This window comes from Vulpes lagopus, chromosome 2 (assembly GCF_018345385.1).
Source record: "Vulpes lagopus strain Blue_001 chromosome 2, ASM1834538v1, whole genome shotgun sequence".
In the NCBI taxonomy this organism is placed as follows: domain Eukaryota; kingdom Metazoa; phylum Chordata; class Mammalia; order Carnivora; family Canidae; genus Vulpes; species Vulpes lagopus.
Window position 1 is genome coordinate 168,998,389 of NC_054825.1, and position 21,185 is coordinate 169,019,573.

The 21,185-nt window shown below is 53.6% G+C and overlaps 2 protein-coding genes across 3 annotated transcripts; both read right to left on the minus strand.

Moving 5' to 3' along the window:
• Positions 1–853: 853 nt before the first annotated feature.
• On the minus strand, positions 854–4,453 carry CD79A (CD79a molecule). The gene is made up of 5 exons (XM_041744592.1): positions 4,297–4,453; positions 2,570–2,893; positions 2,287–2,405; positions 1,454–1,522; positions 854–1,321 (listed from the first exon to the last, which is right to left on the minus strand). Exons 1-5 carry the CDS (start codon positions 4,373–4,375, stop codon positions 1,202–1,204), a joined length of 711 nt encoding a protein of 236 aa, XP_041600526.1. The 5' UTR covers positions 4,376–4,453; the 3' UTR covers positions 854–1,201.
• A 3,990-nt stretch (positions 4,454–8,443) lies between these two features.
• On the minus strand, positions 8,444–17,672 carry RPS19 (ribosomal protein S19). 2 transcript variants are annotated; one of them, XM_041746184.1, is made up of 6 exons: positions 17,545–17,672; positions 17,005–17,075; positions 16,624–16,724; positions 10,209–10,392; positions 9,443–9,497; positions 8,444–8,505 (listed from the first exon to the last, which is right to left on the minus strand). In XM_041746184.1, exons 2-6 carry the CDS (start codon positions 17,073–17,075, stop codon positions 8,479–8,481), a joined length of 438 nt encoding a protein of 145 aa, XP_041602118.1. In that variant the 5' UTR covers positions 17,545–17,672; the 3' UTR covers positions 8,444–8,478. The 2 variants fall into 2 exon arrangements, with proteins under 2 accessions (XP_041602118.1, XP_041602120.1); XM_041746186.1 differs by lacking the exon at positions 17,545–17,672 and adding an exon at positions 17,274–17,346.
• Between the last annotated feature and the right edge of the window lie 3,513 nt (positions 17,673–21,185).

A 21,185-nucleotide genomic window follows, 5' to 3' on the forward strand; every position in this document is an offset into this window, starting at 1 on the left:
TGGGGGGGGGAGGGGGGGGCAGCCCGGTCCGCTCCCCGCCCGGCGCCTCGGGCCTCTCCGGCTCCGCCGCGCCGTGCGGCACTTCTGTCCGCGGCGCTTCCTCCCTCCCGCTCCCGGGCCCTGCTTCTCCGCGCGGCCCCTCCCCACCGTCGCTTCCTCTGTCTTCCCATCCCCGGGGGAAGACATGGCCACCTCGGTCGTCCCCCCAACGACTGCTTCCTCTGGAGTCCCAGGGCTCAGCCTCTCCAGGACCACTCTTCTATGGACCCTTTTTTCTTTCTCTGTCTCCTGCTTTCTCTCTTCCCCGGATCTCTGTCTCTCCCTGATTCCCTGTCCCCTCATTGTCCCTCTCTTCACTTGGCTCTGGGTGTCCCTCACTGTCTCTCTTGTCTCAGCCTCTCTCGCCTGTCCCAGGAACCCTGCATCCCTGTGCCTATGGCACCTCCCCCGCCCCGGGGGCCCCACCATCCGCAGGTGAAAGCCACAGACTGTCCAGACGCCCCTGCCACAAGCCCATTCCCGGAGAACTGCTGTGCCTGGCTGTAGCCAGAACCTGTTACAGGCCCTGTGTTCTTCGTGGGACTGAAATGCACATAAATGTGGCCACCTGGCTCCTTTCTGTGTCCCCTCCCTGCCCAGGGGCGTAGCCTGGGGTGAGAGCCTCCCCCAAATACTTCCTATTTCTCTCAGAGAGCAGCTAAGACTGGCTACCTGGCCCTCCGTTGTGGGGAGTGGGCAGGGGCTGCGGGCCCAGAATCCTGGGTCTGAGAGAGAAGGGGGCTGGGGGCCTGGACTCCTGGGTCCCACCAGAGGGGAGCATCCCCATGAGATCCATGACTCCTGCCAAGGTCTGCAGTTGGGAAGGATTTATTATCACTAAGTGGCCATGACAGAGCAGGGAGGGGGAGGTGACACTAACGAGGCTCTACAATCAGCTCCCCTAGAGGCAGCGATTAAGGGCTCATTACCCGCTGGGTGTTGGGGGGGCGGTGGCTGGGAAAAGCAGCAGGACGAGTGCTGAATTGGGGCATGGGGAGGGGATGAGGACAGTCTAAAGGGAAGAAGAGCAGACACCCTCAAGGGAGAAGTTGAGTCAGGACACTTCCAGGAAAGATTATGAAAAGAGAACAGGAAGGGGTGGGGGGACACCAGAGCTGGCAACACAGCAGAAGAGGGCAGCCCACAGGGTCACCCTGCAGGGTCACGGCTTCTCCAGCTGGACATCCCCGTCTCCAATGTGGAGGCTTCCCACGTCCTGGTAGGTGCCCTGGAGGCCCCGGGAGATGTCCTCGTACATGGAGCAGTCATCCAGATTCAGGCCCTGGGCGTGGACACACGGTGGTGGGGCTCAGCACCCTGACGCCCAGACCCACGGCCCCACATGACCCCGGGAAGGACCCCCATGAGAGCCCCAACGCACCCGCCCCTAACCTGTCCCCACTTGCCCACTCACCTCATAAAGATTTTCATCTTCATAGTCATCCTGGGCATCCACCCCAAACTTCATATTTTGCCATCGTTTCTGGGAGGGAGGGATTGGGAGCCACAGTGAGGGGAGGTGGGAGGAGAAGATGTTTTCCGAACCTCCTGGATGCTGAGAGGTGCTTGACCAGAGGAGGTAAGGTATGGCCAAAGCCACATAGCGGGTGAGTGGCAGGTGTCTCTGGATCCAAGCCCATGTCCCCCTGGCTGTCTCTACTGCCTCACTGCTCTTGCACGAGCCACAACTATCATAGAAATGGCAGTGGCTGTCCTGTGGCCTAAGGCGGGGCTGGTGCAGGTCAGAGACTCCAGGAGGACAGCCAGCCCCCCTCTTCCCTGGCTACCTCTGGAGGGCTCCTGTGCTCCTGGTTGGGAGGGGGGGTAGAGTGAGACACCATGGCTGGGTGAGGGGGGCTTGGGGGGGTATGAGGACAACCTTGAGGGGAGACTGGGTGAAGAGGCCCCTCTGGGCCCTGCCCCCTTTATTTATTTATTTTTTTAAGATTTTATTTATTTATTCATGAAAGACAGAGAGAGAGAGAGAGGCAGAAACACAGGCAGAAGGAGAAGTAGGCTCCTTGCAGGGAGCCTGACGTGGGACTCAATCCCAGGACGCTGGGATCACGCCCTGAGCCAAAGGCAGACGCTAAACTGCTGAGCCACCCGCTGAGTCCCCCCTGCCCCCTTTAAAATCCTGTCATGATGCTAATTCATTTGCCCCTCAGCCTTGGGATGGGGCTGTCACCCTCCCATGCTAGGAGGGGACCTCAGCGTCAGAGGGTCCCGGTCCACCGGGGGGCTCACCCTGAACAGCAGCAGGGTCCCAGGCACCACGGCACAGAACAGCAGGATGATGCCCTCGGCTGTGATGATGTTGTTCTTGGTACCCTCTCCCATGTCCAGGAAGGGTCTGGGGAGCCGCTCTGGGAGGAGGGGGTGCCGCTCAGAGCACTGGTACCTCCCCGCCCCAACCCTCCTGGCCTCCCAGTCCTGTCCCCACCCTCTGATGTCTGCGGCCCCATCGTGGTGGCGCAGATGGGGCAGCATGGCCGGGTGGCCTGGGAGCCACACCGGGGCTGGCACTCACCGCGCACGCGGAGGTAGGTGCCGCAGGACTGCTGGGAGCTGAGGACTTTTTGGTTGAGATCTTTCTCCTCCACCTGGCATCTGTACATGCCCATGTGGCTCTTGTTCACAGTGTCGATGGTCAGCTCGCCGTTGGGGCCTTCGCCGGAGCTCAGGAAGATGTCGGGCCAGGTGGCGTTGCCTTGGAGGACGCGCCACCACGTGATGTTGAGCTTGCTGGACAGCCTGCTGCGGTTATGCAGGCACTGGAGGCGGGCTGTTTCCCCCAGGCTCACTGTCATCGATGGCGGGCCCCCGTCCACCCACAGGGCCTGGCTCCCGGGGCCTGTGGAGAGGAGGAGACAGGGACTGTGGATGGGCCCCAGCTCTGGCCCCTGCAGCAGCAGCACCCCTGGGCGCTTGTGTGTGTGTATGTGTGGAGGGTGTTGAAGACACTCCTGAGGAGGAGTGTGAGACACCTTGGGGTGGTGACACACCCCTGCGGGTCCCCACTCACCTCACCAGCGCCATCTCTTGCCACCCTCCCTCCCTGCCTGCGCTCTGTCCTTTGCCCCCAGAGAACTCAGTGGCCTTTGGATATTTGATTTCCTTGCAGTAGGAGTGCCCTGGACCAGGTAGCAACCTCCAGGATCAGTCTGGGCATCACCTCCTCCTCCTGAAGGCCTTCCAGGCTCGCTTTCCCAGCCCCGAGCCCATCCTGGCACCTGGCACTTTATCTGGTGTAATCTTCACTAACCCCTTCGAGGTAGGTTCTCTCATTATCCCATTTTGTAGGTGGGACAGCTAAGGCCCAAGGAGGACGCGTTGATTGCCTGGCATCACCAGGGCAGCAAGAGAGGCCTTTGGGCCTACCTTGCCCTGTGACCTCAAACCCGTCTTGTTCTTTGTAACTTGTGTGTGTAGACCTGGGGGTCAGGAGTGAGTTAGGTTGGCAACTGGGTGCACGGAGGGTGGGGGTGGGGGTTAGGGGAGGGCCTCAGCGAGGTGGTTGGCTGCTGGGGAAACCCCAGCTCCCAGTCCCCCAGGCCGGCCCACCCACCTGGCTGGCTCTGCTTCTTTTGGAGGGAGGAGGTGGGAGGTGAGGAAGAGAGGAGGAGGAAGAGGTGGAGAAAGAAGCAGCAACCTTAGGGGTGTGGGAGCCAATCCCCGGCCCCACTCCCAGTGTGTAACCCGGACAGTCACAGCCCCACCAGCTGGCATTGTATGGGGTGGAAGTGGGGAGGAAGCCCCAGGAGGGCAGTGTCTTGATGAGGAGCCCCCTTCCCCAGCACTGAGAAGGGGTTCCCTACACAGTGGGGTGACGGAGATTCAAGGCAAAGAAGGAGAAAGCTGTTTCTTCTCTCTGAAGCTGAGTGCTACCCCCAAGTCCCCTTCCTGCCCCCAGCTCTGGAGCTCAGTCAAGGGCAACCTTAGTTCCTTATTTTGACCTGTGGGGATGAGGGGGTGGGGAAGTCGTCTGTCGCCCTGTTCTCCGTCCATGTGGCTGTGGACACCCCTTCAACTTTGCCGAGTCCCCTGCAGCCTCCCCTCGGACCTGCGGCCTGCTCAGGATGGTCAAGCAGGTGGATGCAGTTTCTTTAGGGGCTTTCCCGGCACCCCCCTACACCTGCTGGCTCTTCACTTCCACTCCCAGTGCCTTCGTCTCTGCCTCTGCCCTCTCTCCAGCCTCCTCAGTCCTCCCCGCCCCACCAGCCCCCACCTCCCAGCACCAGCCTGTTAGCCACGTACCCAGGCCACCAGCAGAGATTAGGAAGAGGAGAAAGGTGGTGGCACACAGCGCTTGGAGGAGTCCGGGACCCCCAGGCATCTTTCCCAGTGGGGTGGTTGGTCTGGGGAGCAGCAGTCCTGGGGTACCAGATTCCACCTCGGCTGCCCCGAAACCCCGCCCCACTTCCTGCCCAGCCCTGCCGGAGATGGGCTCCAATGGCCCCACGGCTGGGCCCCTTCAGCTGTGGGCTGGAGGAGGGGGGGCAGCCCCTGTCACTGTGCTTCAGGCCCGGAGTGGAGAGAAACCGCTCCCTGCACCTGTGGCCACAATTCCCCTGAGGGGAGGTTGCTGGGTGGGGGAAAGACACCAGTCGAGGCCTGGCTCCTCGCAGGCCAGCCCTGGGAAGGAAGCCTGAAGGAGCCAAAGTCTGAGGTGTCTCTTGCCTGCTGGTGATCTGCCGGCCCGGAGCTTCTGAGCCTGGTCTCCGCTCCTCACTGGCTGTAGGCAAAGCTTATCTCCTCTCTTGAGCCTCCATGTCCTCACTTCTTGGTGCTGGAACCCAGGATTCAAAGGGGTTGTGCAAGCAAAGCTCTGAACACAGGGCCCAGCCCATAGTAGCTGCTCAGTAAAATGTGGTTACTATTAATGCTCATGAGGAAAAAAATGAGGCAGGTCGACCAGCTCTATGACTAGGGGTGGCTTCCTGTTCTGAGCCTTGGCATTAAAATTTTTTTAAATAAATTTTAAAGTGGGACGCCTGGATGGCTCGGCGGTTTGGTGCCTGCCCTTGACCCATGGCCTGATCCTGGAGTCCCCGGATTGAGTCCCATGTCGGGCTCCCTGCATGAGCCTGCTTCTCCCTCTGCCTGTGTCTCTCTCTCTCTGTCTCTCATGAATAAATGAAGTCTTAAAAAATTTTTTTTTAAGTAATCTCTACACTCAACGGGGGGCTCAAACTCACAACCCCAAGGTCAAGAGTCACCAGCTCTACTGACTGAGCCAGCTGGGCACCCCAGCCTTAGCATTTAGAGACGAGGATGAGAATAGCTCCGGTGTTGTAACATGAGATGATGTTCCCAGCACCTGGGAAGTTAGAGCCACGGAGGGTTCTTGAGGCAAGTCAGCCTCCCCGCAAGTGGGCAAGGTAGGCCCCGCCCCATTGTACAGAGAAAACGGGCCCAGAGAGATGCCGTTGCTTGCCTGGTGTCATACAGCCTGGGAGTGGTGGAGCAGAGATTCAAAGTCACTTACGTGTGCCCACATACCTGGGGGCATCATTTTAGGTCATGTGGAAGGAAACTGAGTCCGAGGAGTGGGGGTGGGGAATTACAAGAGATTGTTGAGATGTTTGTGAGCAGTGGGGGGACCATCACGCTCACATATAAGGAGACACTTAGGAAAAAACTTTACTGCAGGGACATTTTTAGTAGCAAAAGTGGAAACAGAGTCCATGTATGGGAGACGGGATGGGATGCACACGTTGTGATGTAGGCAGCCCATGGACTAGCACTCCGCAGAGGAAGAAGCTGAGCTCTACTTGTCAACATGGCTGCATCTCAGAAAGAGCATGAAAATCACAAAAAACATGTAGTATGCAACAGTTGACTTGTTTCCAAAAGGTGAAACGACATCGGGTGCTGTTAGGGACACGTGCACCTGTACTTGAGGTGTGAACTGTGCGGGGGAGTGACATCCAATTCCTGAGAGGGGCTCCTTCTGGGGGGGCAGGGAGGGCTGGGACTGGGAGGGATAGAGGGCTTTGCCCATCTTGGTTTTAGGTGTTTTATTTTTTTTTAATTTTTATTTATTTTTTAAAGATGTTATTTATTTATTCATGATAGACACAGAGAGAGGCAGAGACACAGGCAGAGGGAGAAGCAGGCTCCAGGCCGGGAGCCCGATGCGGGACTCGATCCGGGGGCTCCAGGATCACGCCCTGGGCCAAAGGCAGGCACCAAACCGCTGAGCCACCCAGGGATCCCCTTAGGTCTTGTTTTACTTCTTTAAGCTGGGTAGTGTGTCCATGGGTTTTTCTCACAGGAATAGGAACGGTTCTGCATACTTGAAGCATTTCATAAGTTTTTTAAAAAGTGCAACTGTCACCCATGTAGAGCATGGGCCAAAAGTTTGTGATTCCTGTATTTGGATCTCAGCTCTGCCAACTGACTGGTTGTCTGGGCCTAGGTTTCTCCTGTAATCTGGGCACAATCCCCCTGGAACCCCCTTGTCCTTCTTGTGAGGCTGCAAGAGTAGGACAGTGAGGTTTTTTTTTTTTTATGATTTTATTTATTGAAAGACAGAGAAAGGCAGAGAAGCATGCTCCATGCATGGAACCTGATGTGGGACTCAACCCTGGGACTCCAGGATCACATACTGGGCCGAAGGCAGGTGCTAAACTTCTGAGCCACCCAGGTATCCTGGACAGTGAGGTCGTTGCAGCTCCTAGGACATCGTCACTCTTCTCTGGCCTGGCGGCCTGGGTCCCTGGAGGGAAGGGACCCAGGTGCTCAGTTGCAATCCTTGCTCTGTGGCAGGCCAACAGCCCCTCTGGGCTTCAGCTTCTCCTTGTGACCCCCTACCTAGTTAGAAACTCAGCACAGAACTGCAGCCCTAGGAATTCACCTCCTTCTTCTGAACTGGTTTCCAGGCCCTCGACCGCCCCCCAGTGGCTGCAGGGGCGCAGCTGCTGGATAGCAGGTCCTCAGGCCCCGTGGGCCTGCTTGGGGGGAGTCCACCTGCCACTTACCCAGCACCGCTGCCATCTGGTGCCAAGCAGGCATTTGGACTCGCTGCATTGTGTCATGTCCACTCTTATGTCTTCATCCTCAGTTGACAAAGGAAACAGGGAATGACCAGCTGAGGCCATGCCTGGGAGTGTAACCTTCTGAGCTTTTTTCCCCCATTTCCCTTCCTATGGAGGGAAGAACCCCAGTGGCTCGGCCCAGTGCTGGAGACAGTGCCCAAGCTCAAGTACCTGCTTTGCCATCCCCTAGTTGTAGTGTCTAGGCAACTCACCGAATCTGTGACTGACTTGCCCTATAACCAAACTACAAGTGCTTTTTGGCATCTTCACAGGGTTGCCTAGTTTATCAAGTGAGGTTTATTCAGTGCCTTGCACCTGATAGGCTGCTTATTCAGTGCACCTCTTCCAGCATGGACTGCTGAGCTGGGAGGGATTATAGCTTCACCCCCCACCCAATACAGGACTCTTGATTTTTCCATGCTCAACACAAAGGAGCTGGTCAGGCCCTGTCTATATAGGGCCTCTGTAAGATCCCTCAGGAGTGATAAAGACAAGGAATGGAAAGCTGAGGGCGATTAAGTTGCTCAAGACTGTAGAGCATTAGGGTCAGAGCTGGAAGTTAACTTGAGTCATTGGAGTTCAAAGCTCAGGGAGGCTTTACACCGGAAGCAAATGGGTCCAATCACCTAGGCTATGGGATATCTGGAGATCTTGGCCAAACCAGCTCAGGCTCAGCTTTCTGGGGTCTGGCACATGCCCACTTGGTGTCCTTCAGATCTCCAACCCCTACACCAAAGGTCCAATCACAGGTAGAACTCCACCCCATTGGCACCAAGAGGCAATCACCATGTAGGACTGTAGAAGCAGTGGTGCCCAGCTCAACCTCAGTGCAGGAACCTCGCACACCCCTCCATCCGGGTGGTGGTGGGTGTGGGTGCAAATGTCACCCCATCTTGGCTCTGGGGCAGGACCACTTGTGTTGTCCAATGAAAGGTGCACACAGGTCATCTTGGTCAGGAGGCACTCAAGGAGATGTCAGGAGTGAAGGCTGGCAGGGAAGAAGCCATCTGCCCCTCCTGCTTTGTTCCAGCAGGGGGCAGAGTGCCACTTCTGCAGCCCAGGCCCCAGTTGGGGCCGTGGTTCACAGCCACTCCTTTCAGTTTCTCATTTGAAAACTGCAAAGGCAGGATGTGGGAGGAGGGGCAAGAGCCTCCAGGTCTCTCCCACCCCGGTTGCTTGTGGGAGAAGTGCTTGAACTGGCAAGGCTGGGCCTTGGGTTTTACTGGCTATTGGTGCTGCAGCCACCCAGGGGCCCCCTAGCCCCCCTTTCACGAGGGAAGGAAGTGCGGCGCAGTGCTGCAGTGCTCCCTCCTTGGGCCTCCAAACTGAAGAGGACCAGCCAATCAAGAGACTGGGACCAGCACTACGAATGAGGCAATTTATTAACCCAGCATTTGTTCTAATGCTTCTTGTTGGCAGCTGCCACCTGCGGGAAAAGATGGGAGAGTAATTAAGATCAGCTGTGGGGCTGGAGTTCGGCACTTCGGAGCACCTCCTCACTATCAAGGGACACCAGGCAACTGGATTCGTGGCCTGACAGGTGTTCAGCCGATCGGATCCCTGGATCCCTACCACCTCAGGTACTCCCTCATTTTACAGAAGTGTCAACTGGGACTTGAGCATATTAGGGGGATTCCAACACCCATTGCCCTGTCACCACAGGGGTGTCTGTGTATAAGGCCCGGCCCTGCCCTGGCACAGTTCGCTGGTTCCTTCCAGGCCACCCTTGGGACTCCCAGGGGGCTGACACCTTCTATTCTCTCTTGCTACTTGACTAAGTGACTGAGCCCCCTCCAGAGCTCCTAGGAGGTCTGAGTTAACATGAAGAAGAAAGCCTGGGGGCTCCTGCTGCTGTAGCTCACTGAGCCCTCACTACCACCCTCTGATGCGGGCAAGGACAGACCGCTCTACAGACGGGGGTGGCTCCAGGCAAATGGACTCTGCCCCAAGGTGTCCAGCCAGTCAGTCATGTGGATGGAGACCCGAGTTCTGAGCTGGCTTGCCTCCCCCTCTCCACAGCCGTCCCATCTGGTGCTCAGTAAGCATGAAAAATAGGAGGAAACACTGCAGCCAGAATCCTAAGAAGGCTGACCTGGGAAGAGGGAGTTGTGTGTGCAGAAACATGCCCTGCATGAGAAACCAACCCGGCTGCACCTCAGGCTTGGGGTCCCCTCACTCCGGCACCCACATTTTCAACCAGCGCTGGCAGGAATTCAGAAATGTTTTCTCCTGCCCCCCACTCCCCACCCCAGACAGCCCTCTCTGACCTCCACCAGCCCAGGCCATGCCCTCCAGGGGAGGAAACTCTAACAAAGCCTGGGCTCTGAAAATGCCCAGGCAGTGACTAAGGCACCAGTCCTCACCTGTCCGGCGATTCTGTCCAGATCCCGCTGTCCCTGAGGTGTCAGTTTGCGGCCCCTGTGGGAGAAGGGTCATGTGCCCCCATCAGTGCTGGCTCTCAGCCCTGTCACTGCCAGACCCCTCCTGGATGTGAGCCAGGCTTCCCAAGAAGGCACCTGGCCATGGGAGCACACGACACCAGCCAAGTCCCACTGAGGGCCCTAGTTGGCTGCATTCTTTTTTTTTTTTTTTTAATTTATTTATAATAGTCACACACAGAGAGAGAGAGAGGCAGAGACACAGGCAAAGGGAGAAGCAGGCTCCATGCACCGGGAGCTGGACGTGGGATTCAATCCCGGGTCTCCAGGATCATGCCCTGGGCCAAAGGCAGGCGCCAAACCGCTGCGCCACCCAGGGATCCCAGTCAGCTGCATTCTAACAAGCTGGGGGCAGGAGTGAGAGCCCCCCTGAGAGCTGCTGGGGTGTCGTTTGTGCAAGCATTAGATCAAAAGCCCCGAAAAATCAATTGGGAAAAGTTAACGAGCAGGCTAATGAAAGCGGACAGTCGCTAAATTACCTTCCTAGAGCTCGGGGTAGTCAGCCAGAGAGGTCGGGGTGAGGCCCCTGACTGTTGGTTTCTCTGCTGAATCCCCTGCCTGCCTGAGGGGCAGCTGCAGACCGTGCAGGACAGACTGGACACCTCTCCACAGGGGGAAGGATGGCTCTAGATCACTTCCTTACAGATGATCTGGCCCCAGGTCTCTTCCATCACCCGCCATTCCCACTTACCCATCTTGGTCCTTTTCCACCATTTTCAGCCCCTCTAGGGCTTGGAGGACCCTGCGGGCCACGCTCTTGGAGCCTCTGCTGAAGTGGCTGGGCATGACCCCGTTTCTCTGACGTCCCCCGTAGATCTTAGTCATGGAGCCGACCCCAGCGCCGCCCCGGAGGTACAGGTGCCGTGCTGTGGAAGCTGTGGGGTGCGTGGAAGATGTGAGGACCCTTCCTTTCCATAGCCGAGACAGGCTGAGGGAAGGGCTTTGCTCGAGGTCACACCTATCAATTCTGTGCGCGTATGGAAGCTAATATTTCCCTTCATATGGCCTGGGGGAACTGCGAAGATGCACCAAGGCCCAGTTCCAGGCCCCTACCACCAAGCTGCCCCACCACAGCTATGCTGCCATGAAAGAGGACTCTAACCTGTAGGTAGAGCCTAGAAAATGCCTAAGCCACAACTGTCCATCTCCATGTGCCCAGGCCCAAGGGGCAGGAAGGTAGGGGAGGGGACATGCCGCTTACCGGAGTGCAGCTCCCCAAGCCCCTCAGCCCTGGAGAACTCAGGGTCAGGGTGGATGCCCCGTGCAACCTGGAACGGGTGTCACCCACTCTGTGGACACAGGTTCTTATCCCTAGCCTTGCTTGGGCAAGTCCCCACTCCCTCACGGTTCTGTCCTACAGAATCGCTTCTCCACCAGGCACTGGACGATCTGCTTTTCACTCTCTTCCATGAGGCAGTAAGATACCCTCAGCACCTGGCCTGATGGCATGGCCTTGGCAAGTCCTCACCCTCATCTGAGAACCAGGAGTTAACAGTCCCTCAGAGGAGCGTGGCTGTGAGCACTGCACAGGTGCCTAAGGCTAGTCTCCTTCACAGAAAAGCAAACAGGCTCCAGAAAGTACTCACTGGCCTGGAGTCACACAGCCCTGAGAGACTGCCCCTCCAGATTGTCCTGGCTTTCTACCTCAGGGGGCCACTGCACATTAAGGAATTGGGGCCCGAGATACAAGGACTCCAGGTCATTCCAGGGCCCCCGGAGACCAGCAAGTCAGGTTTAGTCCCGCAGATCAAAGGGGCAATCAGGACTCACTTCCTCAGTAACTACTTACTCAGAAGAGCTGGGTGCTGGGCCGTGTCCACGACCCCCTGGGGGTCGGGGACTTGACCAGTTGAAGAGGGCTATGCCACCCCTCTGCCTGTCCCTCCCAGAGTAGCTCTTCCACACCACTTGCTCCCCAGGCCCCTGCACCCCAGTAACATGATCTCCAGCTACAGCTGTGGGCTTCTGGGAGCCATAGCACAGATGAACCCTTCACCACCTATTAGAACAACTGCTTCTGGCTGCTGCTCACCTTAAAAACCATTCTCCTTGGTTCTTCCCATCCCCACTTTACTCCTTACCCTCCCAACACCACCTCCAGGACCAAAACTCCCTTTCCAGGGACACATCTCTGTAGAACTCCGGACTTTACCAGCTCACATGCCCAACAGCCACCATCCTTCCTTCCACAGCTTGGCCTGGGTGAGAGTAGGACAGCCTCAGGAAGGGGGTGAGATGCATATTCCTAAGCACACAGCTGCCCAGGAGATGCCTGGCCAAGAGAGGATTAACACTCTGCCCAAACCCGATGTGGGCTCTGTATAAAAAGGGGTACCTAAACCCGAACTGTCTGATACCAAAGAGTCTGAATCCCAACACTACTCCTCATCAGCTGTGAGAGTCCATTTCCGTTTCAGGTGGTCTGGGTCATGGTACCTAAAGGGGAAGACTTACTTAAATCCTGAGAAATGAGTGGCAGAGAATAAGCTCCAGCAAAGTCCAACCATTAGTTTCTTTGAAATGGTGGGGTGGCGGTTGCTTTAAAGTTCTTTAAAAAAATATTTTATTTGGGATCCCTGGGTGGCGCAGCGGTTTAGCGCCTGCCTTTGGCCCAGGGCGCGATCCTGGAGACCCGGGATCGAATCCCACGTCAGGCTCCCGGTGCATGGAGCCTGCTTCTCCCTCTGCCTGTGTCTCTGCCTCTCTCTCTCTCTGTGACTATCATAAATAAATTAAAAAAAAAAAATTTTATTTGACAGAGCAAATGAGCGTAAGTAGGCAGAGTGGCAGAGAGAGGGAGAAGTAGGGTCCCCACTGAGCAGACCCACTGAGCAGAGACCAATGCCAGATTCTATCTCAGGACCCTGGGATCGTGACCGGAGGCGAAGGCAGACATTTCACCAACCAAGCCAGTCAGGTGCCCCTAATTTGTTTTTTAAAGCTGCATGAAACTATCTGGTATGGTGTCAGACATCACAAGCCGAGGTGCCCCCCTCACCTTGTTAATTATTCTCCTGAAGAGTACTAACTCCACAAAATGAAAGTTGTTAGTCAAAATAAACAAATTCTACGAAATATTGACCAATTTTTCGCACCCCTCCACCCCTGAAGAAGACCCAGCCCCCAACCTCTTTTGAAGTGGAGTTGTAACATCACAAATCCAGGCCATCCTAGATGCTGTTTATGAGGGCCACAGGGAGTCAAATGCTGTCATATGGCTTCTCAAGTCCCTCTAAAGGCTTTCTGCTCCACTCCTCTGGGGGAAATCCTATTCCAAGTATCCAGGAGTCACTTGGTGCCTCCAACTCTGAAGGAAGGACCAGCAGCATGGGGCCACCAGAGAGAAGAGGGTCAGAATGCACTGGAGCACCTGGCGGACCAAGGAAATTGCACAAGTGTCTTTGCAAGCCAGCATCTCAACAGCTTGTTTAAATTCAGATCTGTGACCCCATCCTCATCTACCGAGTCACAAAGTGGGAAAAGGAAGCCTCTCATGTACATCTTGCCCCCAACCCTCCTCTGCTAAGCTTTTATTTTTTAAAAATTTTTATTATTTTTATTTATTTATGATAGTCACAGAGAGAGATGAGAGAGAGGCAGAGACACAGGCAGAGGGAGAAGCAGGCTCCATGCACCGGGAGCCCGACATGGGATTCGATCCCGGGTCTCCAGGATCGCACCCTGGGCCAAAGGCAGGCGCTAAACTGCTGCGCCACCCAGGGATCCCTGCTAAGCTTTTAAAGACAAAAATGACTTTCTGACATTGTCACCCCTTATCTTCTTCCTCCAAGGTCTTGATTCTGCCAGTAACACAACATGAGTGACTGCCCAGCCCCGAGCAGGGGTCAGAGACAACCAGGTTCCATCCTACAATGAAATGCACTCCAATGTCCCAATTCAGCAGTCACTCACTGTCAAGACGAGACAATGGATTCTCACCTCCCCTCTAAAAATCAAGAGATTAAGACTTTGTCCAAGGCCCCTCCCAAAGCCCTAAAGGTGGTCTTTCCTGGACACCACCCCTCCTCTTAGAGCAGCTCCTGACAGGTTCTTTCTAGCCCTACCTCACCTTTCACCACTGACTTGGGATCTCTTAAACTCCTCTAGCTCTGTCCCTCTTCAGAGTCCTCAGGAAGGCTCTGCCAAATACCTTTTTATTGCCTCCACCAGAGATCAAAACCTGTTCACTCCACAATAGCTCTATCAACATGCCTCCAGAAGTCAAGTCCCACACCACCCACCCACTGCCAGAGCTCAGCCTACCAGAACAGGCCACTGTCCTACTGTGCTTTGGCTCCAAATCTCCAAGGAGAGAAGAGGCCAAGGCCTCATGATCCAAATAAAGAAAAAAGCAAATACAGCAGACTGTTTTGGAGTTAGCTTGCCATGCCCTCCCAGGGTCACTTCACCCCATGGGCACCTTAGTTTCCTCTTTGATAGCAGAGTATCTCCTATGACTTGTCTGAAGTATGGGAGAACTCTAACTAGACTGGCAAACTTTTCCTGTAAAGGGTCAGAGTAAATATTTTTGGCCTTGTAGGCCATGTGGTCTGGGACAACTACAACTCTACCTCTGGTGTGGATGTAAACAAACAGGCGTAGCAGTATCCCAACAAAAATGTACCCAACAGACCTGTCTAGAATCACCAGGCTATATACCATTGAGGCAGCTGGAAAATAGAGGTAAAAAACAAATGGGGGCGGGAGGGGGGAGCTAGGTGGCTCAGTGGTTGAGTGTATGCCTTTGGCTCAGGTAGTGATCCTGGGGTCCTGGGATCGAGTCCTGCATCAGACTCCCCACAGGGAGGCTACCTTCTCCCTTTGCCTAGGTCTCTGCTTCTTCCATGAATAAATAAATCTTACCCCACCCCACCCCCGCGCCAAAATAAAAGGAATCTGGGAACCTTGAGTAAGGGAGACCAGAAGAGCACACACACTTAGTTGTCAGAGGAGGGATGAGGTAGGCAGAAAGGGGCCACACCTACAGCAAGGCTCATCTGTGTGTACTGCCCAGAGTCTTGTTCTCATTTCCTATTAATCTCTCCCCACCTCCAAAAATAAAGTATGAAATGTAGTTAAGGGAAGAGAGCTGGAGACCCCCTCCTCGAAGTGATGGCACAGGTGGGGTGGACTGTGGCATCACTAGCTGGCAAGTTACTTAAGGTTCCTGACAACAACCATGAAACAGAAACCACCAATTCTACCTGGGAGGTTTTTGATAAGGCAGATTAAGCAAAATATGCATGTGTACCTAACCGTACAGGAAAAGCTACCTCAAATTCTCATCTTAGATCCAAAGTTGCCATGACCAATGGATTCTTGGGGCATTGCCAAAAAACTCAGGATCGGGCAGGCTTGCTTTCTTCCCTAGATGGGTGGATGGGGTGGTGGTCTCACCCAGACCTCTTCATTCATGTGCCCAGGCAAGTCACATCAGCTTTCCTTCACCAACCCCATTTTCCTCCTGAAAGCACAGCAGTGATTCCCACCATAATGCCACCCACCCTTCCCACCTGAGTTGACCTTTTCAACCTCAGAGACCTGAGGCTGCTGCCCCTGTGCCCAGTGTAGGCCTCAATGAAGAGTGGACCTCACAGATAATTCAATCCACAAGTGCACCACCAATCTATGAAACGGTCCATATTCCAAAGCACTAAGGCAATCTGTACCAAAGTCAACTCTCCTCAAGGTCATCTGGAGGTTTTCTCAATTTCAAACCTTGCTTCCCACCTACTTCCTATCAGGAGACAAGCTTTGGCCAGGATAGAGCCCCTAGGTCATGGAGGAAGATCGAAGGTTGTAGAGGCTGAGGGCCCTCAGTGAAGGCCTGTGCAGGGGCTGCCACCTAGAACAATTGAGCACTGACCACCACCACTCCCATCCCCAAATTAGGCCTTCATGAGGAGACAGCGTGGGGAAACTTGAAATGTCAAGGACAGGTGAAAATGAGCACTGTGCTATCAGGTACTACATTTGTCATTCCTTCCAAGTTGTCATCACTGGAAAACCAATAGTTGGGACTGGCAATGGTTACAGGGAGACCATAAGGCTTTCTTTCAGGCACTTGGAACTTACCAAGATTTAGAGAAAGGAATCATCTGGCCAGACCCCAACCTCTTAGGAATAACTTACTAAAGAGGCAATGAGAAAGTGAGTCTGATAATCTAAACATTAAAAAACACAATAGAGGGGATCCCTGGGTGGCTCAGCGGTTTGGTGCCTGCCTTTGGCTCAGGGCATGATCCTGGAGACCCGGGATCGAGTCCCACATCGGGCTCCCTGCGTGGAGCCTGCTTCTCCCTCTGCCTGTGTCTCTGCCTCTCTCTCTCTCTGTGTCTATCATAAATAAATAAATCTTAAAACACACACACACACACAAAAGACTTTTCTTGAAGGATTACTGCCACAAGTAAACTTCAGAGCATTTTAACAGTTGTAAACTCATTTGATTCCCACTACAACCCTGCAATGGTACATTCATTAGCCCCATTTTATTTTTTTTCTTTAAAGATTCTACATAATCATTCCTGAGAGACAAAGGCAGAGACACAGGCAGTAGAAGCAGGCTCCGAGGAGAGCCTGATGTGATATGGAGTCTCGTGGAGGATCCAGGACCCCAGGATCACAACCTGAGAAGAAGGCAGATGCTCAACCAGTAAGCCACCCAGGCATCTCCATCAGCCTCATTTTAGAGAAGAGAACAAGAGGCACCTGCAGATGGGGAGGCCACAGTTAAGCAGTAAAGAATTTGAACCCAGAGAGTGTAGACCCCATGAACATAAATACCTCCCTCTAAAACACACCACCTCTAAGTAAAATATGAACACTCACTTGACCCTGGGTTTCCCTGGAGGCTCAGAGGAAGCCACAGGTCCTCACTTAACCCTCTTACAAACGAAGAAAACAAATTCAGAATGTGAAGATATCAAGTGTCACACAAGCACGCAAGGGCCGTCAGAGGTTTCTCCTCTCACACCGTAGGTCAACTATAATTTAAAAAAGTTTCACCTCTCTTGCCGATCTTGGGCTCAGAGAATGGGGAGGTATGGTTTGTGCCAGGGGTCACCCAGGCCCCCACTACCCAGGCAGAGGCCCCAGTTCCTCACCAGCTCGTGTGTAGAACCAGTTCTCATCGTAGGGAGCAAGCTCTTTATGCTTGGCCAGCTTGACAGTGTCCACCCATTCAGGGACTTTCAGCTTCCCAGACCTGGGATCAACAGCGAGAGAGGCACGATTCAGGAGTCTCCACAAATTCCGTCCCCCAAATCCCCTCTGCTCAGCATAACTGTAGGTTAAGGGGAGCCCCACGTGTCCCAGAATACAAAGCATCTGAAACCCAATTACAAGCCAGAGCCAGGCCTCAGGCAGACAAGCAGACTCCAGAGACCTCACACAAGCCTCCCTCCACCAGGGGAGAGAAACACCCGCCCAGGAGCCCGGAAAGACCACAGCCCCCACAGGCCGCGAGCCCCGATCCCCACACTCACTTTTTGAGGAAGGCTGCCAGAGCTCTGACGAACTCCTGCTGGTTCACGTCTTTTACAGTAACTCCAGGCATCTGGAAGAAAAAAAGAGCAAGCATGTGAGCTCAGGACCCGGGCAGACGACTGACAGGCGACGGGGTGCGGCCCCCACGACACCGAAACCGCCGCACTCCCATTACTTCCCAAGGCCCCACTTCGGAACTGGGCCCTAAAGGCCCCGGCGCCTGCGGGCGCTCCACTTCACCGCGCCTCACGGTCTCTGCGGGTCGCACCAGCACGGTCTGGCGCCGCTATGGACACGGAGACGACCCTGGCCCGATTCGGGGGCGCCTCCCGCATCTCCGCCGCCCACTCGGTCCAGCCTCGGTTCCCGGACCGCGCGGTCCAAGGCATGTCCGGGCCTGCCGCTCGCACGTGGCTGCGGCTCCAGGGGGCGGGGCGGCCCCACGCGGTCGCCTCGGAGCCCTTCCCGGTACGCGATCCCGGCTGGAGGGCCGGGCCCTGACGCCCAGCGCCCAGCACGAACCGGAGCGCCCGCCTTACCGTGCGGCCTCCGCGCTGCCAGCCAGGGGAAAGGGAGCAACGGGGTTTCCCGGGCGCACAAGTCGGGCTTCGAGTCTCGCGAGAGGTGCGAGAGCTCGCGAGAGCGGGACCAGACGAGCCGCTCCGCCTCTCTCAGGGCGAAAGCGGCTTCGCCTCGGTGGAGATGGGAGGGTGTGTGGCGAGGGGGCGGGCTGGCAGAGGAAAAGCCAAGGGCACGCGGGGGTGGAGGTGTGCTTCCTCCCCACCCTTTCCTCTCCCGGAGCGAAACAGAGCTCCGGTCCTGAGCTGGGGGTGGCGAAGTGGCTTCGTTTGCGTTGATCGGGGCGGAAGGAACAGCGGCGGCGGAGACGGTGGTGGCGGAAGCTGAGGGGCACTTGGGGGGGCAGAGAAGCGGGACGGGACCACTGCCCGCGCCCCCAGCGGGGCGACCCCCCCTCCCCCGGGAGGAAGCGGCTTTTCGTGCCGGAAGTGGGGGCAGTAAGGGCGGAACTGTGATGGGGGACCCAGCGGTGGAGCAAGGAAGGAAAGCGTTCGGCCACCGGTTCTCGCGAGAGCAGGAGGAGGCGGACCACCCTTGTTAGGGCGGAAACTGCTTCATCACGGTCCAGGCGACCGCAGCGGGAATGAGGCAGTGCTGGCGGGGAGGAGATCCGGGCAGGGACAAAGAGGCGGAGGCAGGACCTTCGGGGAAGTTAGTGCAGCTCTGCCTCCTAGTGCCTGAATCTTATTCGCTCAGCGCTTTGGGCTTACTTTGCCCGCTTAAAATCTGTCCACCTCCCGGACCTGTGCGAGTCCAAGCTGTCCACTGCCCTATCAACACTCCAGGCTTTCCCCATTAAAGAAAAGAATACAATTTAAATGGATACACTGAAATCCTGTTTTATTTGCCCCCTTTAAGTGACTGCTCCTGTACTTGGTGTGTCTAATTCTATCAACATATTTTTTTGTGTCTGTTCCTACCCTGTGCGAGGCACAGATAAACGTTATGTAGTGTTACATGCCTGATAGTTAAATCCTTGTAAAGGCCAACAACCGAGAATAGAAAGGACACACTTCTTGTCTGATAAAATTGTTAACTCGCTGCAAAAGGAGACATTTAAATGCATGTGGCTGGGACGCCTGGGTGGCTCAGCCGATAGCACCTGCCTTCGGCCCAGGGCGTGATCCTGGAGTCTTGGGATCGGGTCCCACATCAGGCTCCCTGCATGGAGGCTGCTTCTCCCTCTGCCTGTGTCTCTGCCCCTCTCCCTCTGTGTCTCTCATGAATAAGTAAAATATTACAAAAATAATAAATGCATGTGGCTATTATTATGTTGAAAGGACAGAGTTTAAAACATAAGAGCGAATAATATTTTTTTCCAGAGATACTGTGTATGCAAAATGCCTTAGCTATTAATAAGCCAATATGTTATACCAATAACTGTTAAAAAATTAAAACCAACTATCTTAGTTTGTTCAGGCTGCTATAACAAGATACCACAGGTAATGGCTTATGAACAACAAATTTGTTTCTCATAGTTCTGAAGGCTGGGAAAGTCCAAAATCAAGGTGCCAGCAGACCTGGTGTCTGGTGAGGATGTGCTTCCTGGCTCATAACCATCTTTTTGCCATGTCCTCACCTTGCAGAAAGGTGAGGGAGGGAGGTCTTTGGGGAATTTTTTATTAGGGCACTAATCCCTACCAAAGGCACCATTTCCAAATACCATCACAAGTAGAAATTAGTTTTCAACATAGGGATTTTGGGAGGTAACACAAATGTTCAGTCTAGAACATAAACCATGTTTCTAGCATCATGTATTTAGATTAGAGCACCTCACATTCATGCAGAATGTTGTTGAAACCTATTTCACACTGTCTTGAAAACTTAAGTTTTAGTATCTCAGATTCCACCCCTCCCCCTGAATCAATATATGTGTTTTTGAATACCTAAGTTGCATGCATGTGTAACTATAAATATCCTATACTTAGGTAATTTATATTCACTTTTATTTTTTTATTTTTTTGATAACGAATTTTTTAAAAAGATTTTACTTATTTATTCATGACACACACACACACACACAGAGGCAGAGACACAGGCAGAGGGAGAAGCAGGCTCCATGTAGGGAGCCCGATGTGGGACTGGATCCTGGGACTCCAGGATCACGCCCTGACCCGAAGGGAGACACTCAACCACCAAGCCACTTCAGGCATCCCACTTTTATACGTTTTCGATATATGTTTCTACTATCAGTGCTGAATCATTTAAGCTTAGTTCACTTGAGTCAATTTACTAAATATTTCTTTTTCTGAAAAAGCTCTCTAGAGGAACTGTGTAGTGTCACTCACCAAACAAAGGAAGACACAAGGTTAATATAAGTTTTGGGGAAGAATGAAGGTTAGATAAAATTTGCATTAAGCAGAGCTTTGATGGACTCAAGGCAAAGCAGATCTGATGTAATGGAGTCAACATCATGTCTGGGCTGAGCAGCAGACACAAGGTCCTGGTTTTTTTGGGAAATTATAAGATTAAGATAAATGTGCAGTGTCATCTCCAGAAACTTCCCTCTGAAGCTCTGCACGTGGGTTGGAAATCATAACTGATTCTCTGTGTTAAAGTGACTCTCCAGGCAACAGTAAGATGTCCCCTTCTTATTATTACTATGCTTTCAAAGAGCAAACGTTCTGACAGTCTATGATTTTAAATAACATGGTTTCTCAGTACTATGTCCTTGGTGTTCATTTTTACAGGTTCATAATCTTAACAACTCTTAAGGTGGCTACAAACCAGGCAACTGAGTTTTAGAGAGTCAAGTCGCTTGACCAAGCTCAGATAAGGGTAAAGCCTGGGCTGGGATTTGAATCCATAAGTAATGACTCTCCAACGTTTTCCAAGAACTCTATAGACAGAATTTAAAAATGATAGGAAGTTGTGGTACATTCAGACAATAGAATACTATTCAGTGCTAAAAAGAACTATTGGGCCAAGAAAAAACAGAGCAAACTTAGGTGTATGGTAGTAAGTGAAAGAAGGCAATCTGAAAAGGCATACTGTATGATTCCAACTATATGATGTTCTGGGGGGAAAAGTAAAATTATGGAAACAGTAATAAGATCATTGGTTGCCATGGGTTGGTGGGGGTAAGGATAAATAATAGGTGGAGCACAGAGAAATCAGGGCAGGGAAAACTATTCTGTGTGATACTATAATGGTAAGTACATGTCATTATATATTTGTACAAACCCACAAAATGTACAATACTAAGAGCAAACCCTAATGTAAACTATGGATTTGGGGTGGAAGTGACACATCGGTGTAGCTCATCAACTATACCAAATGTCCCACTCTGGTGTGGGATGTTGATAGCGGAGGAGACTGTGTTTGCCTGGAGGCAAGGAGACCATGGGAACAGTTACATTCTGCTCAATTTTGCTGCGAACCCAAGACTGCTCTAAAAAACAAACTTTAAAACAATGATTTGAGGACAGGAAGTTCTTCATATTGTGGTAAGGGGAGAGGCAGCATTGGAGTGTGTGAACATTGTCGGAAAAAAATAAATCCAAAGGAATCAGACAGAACGTGTTTAATTATTTCTTGAGTTCCCAGAGAGGAACTGAGTGTAGATCCTGCGCCCTGAGACTGCTTATTCTCAGAGGAGGAA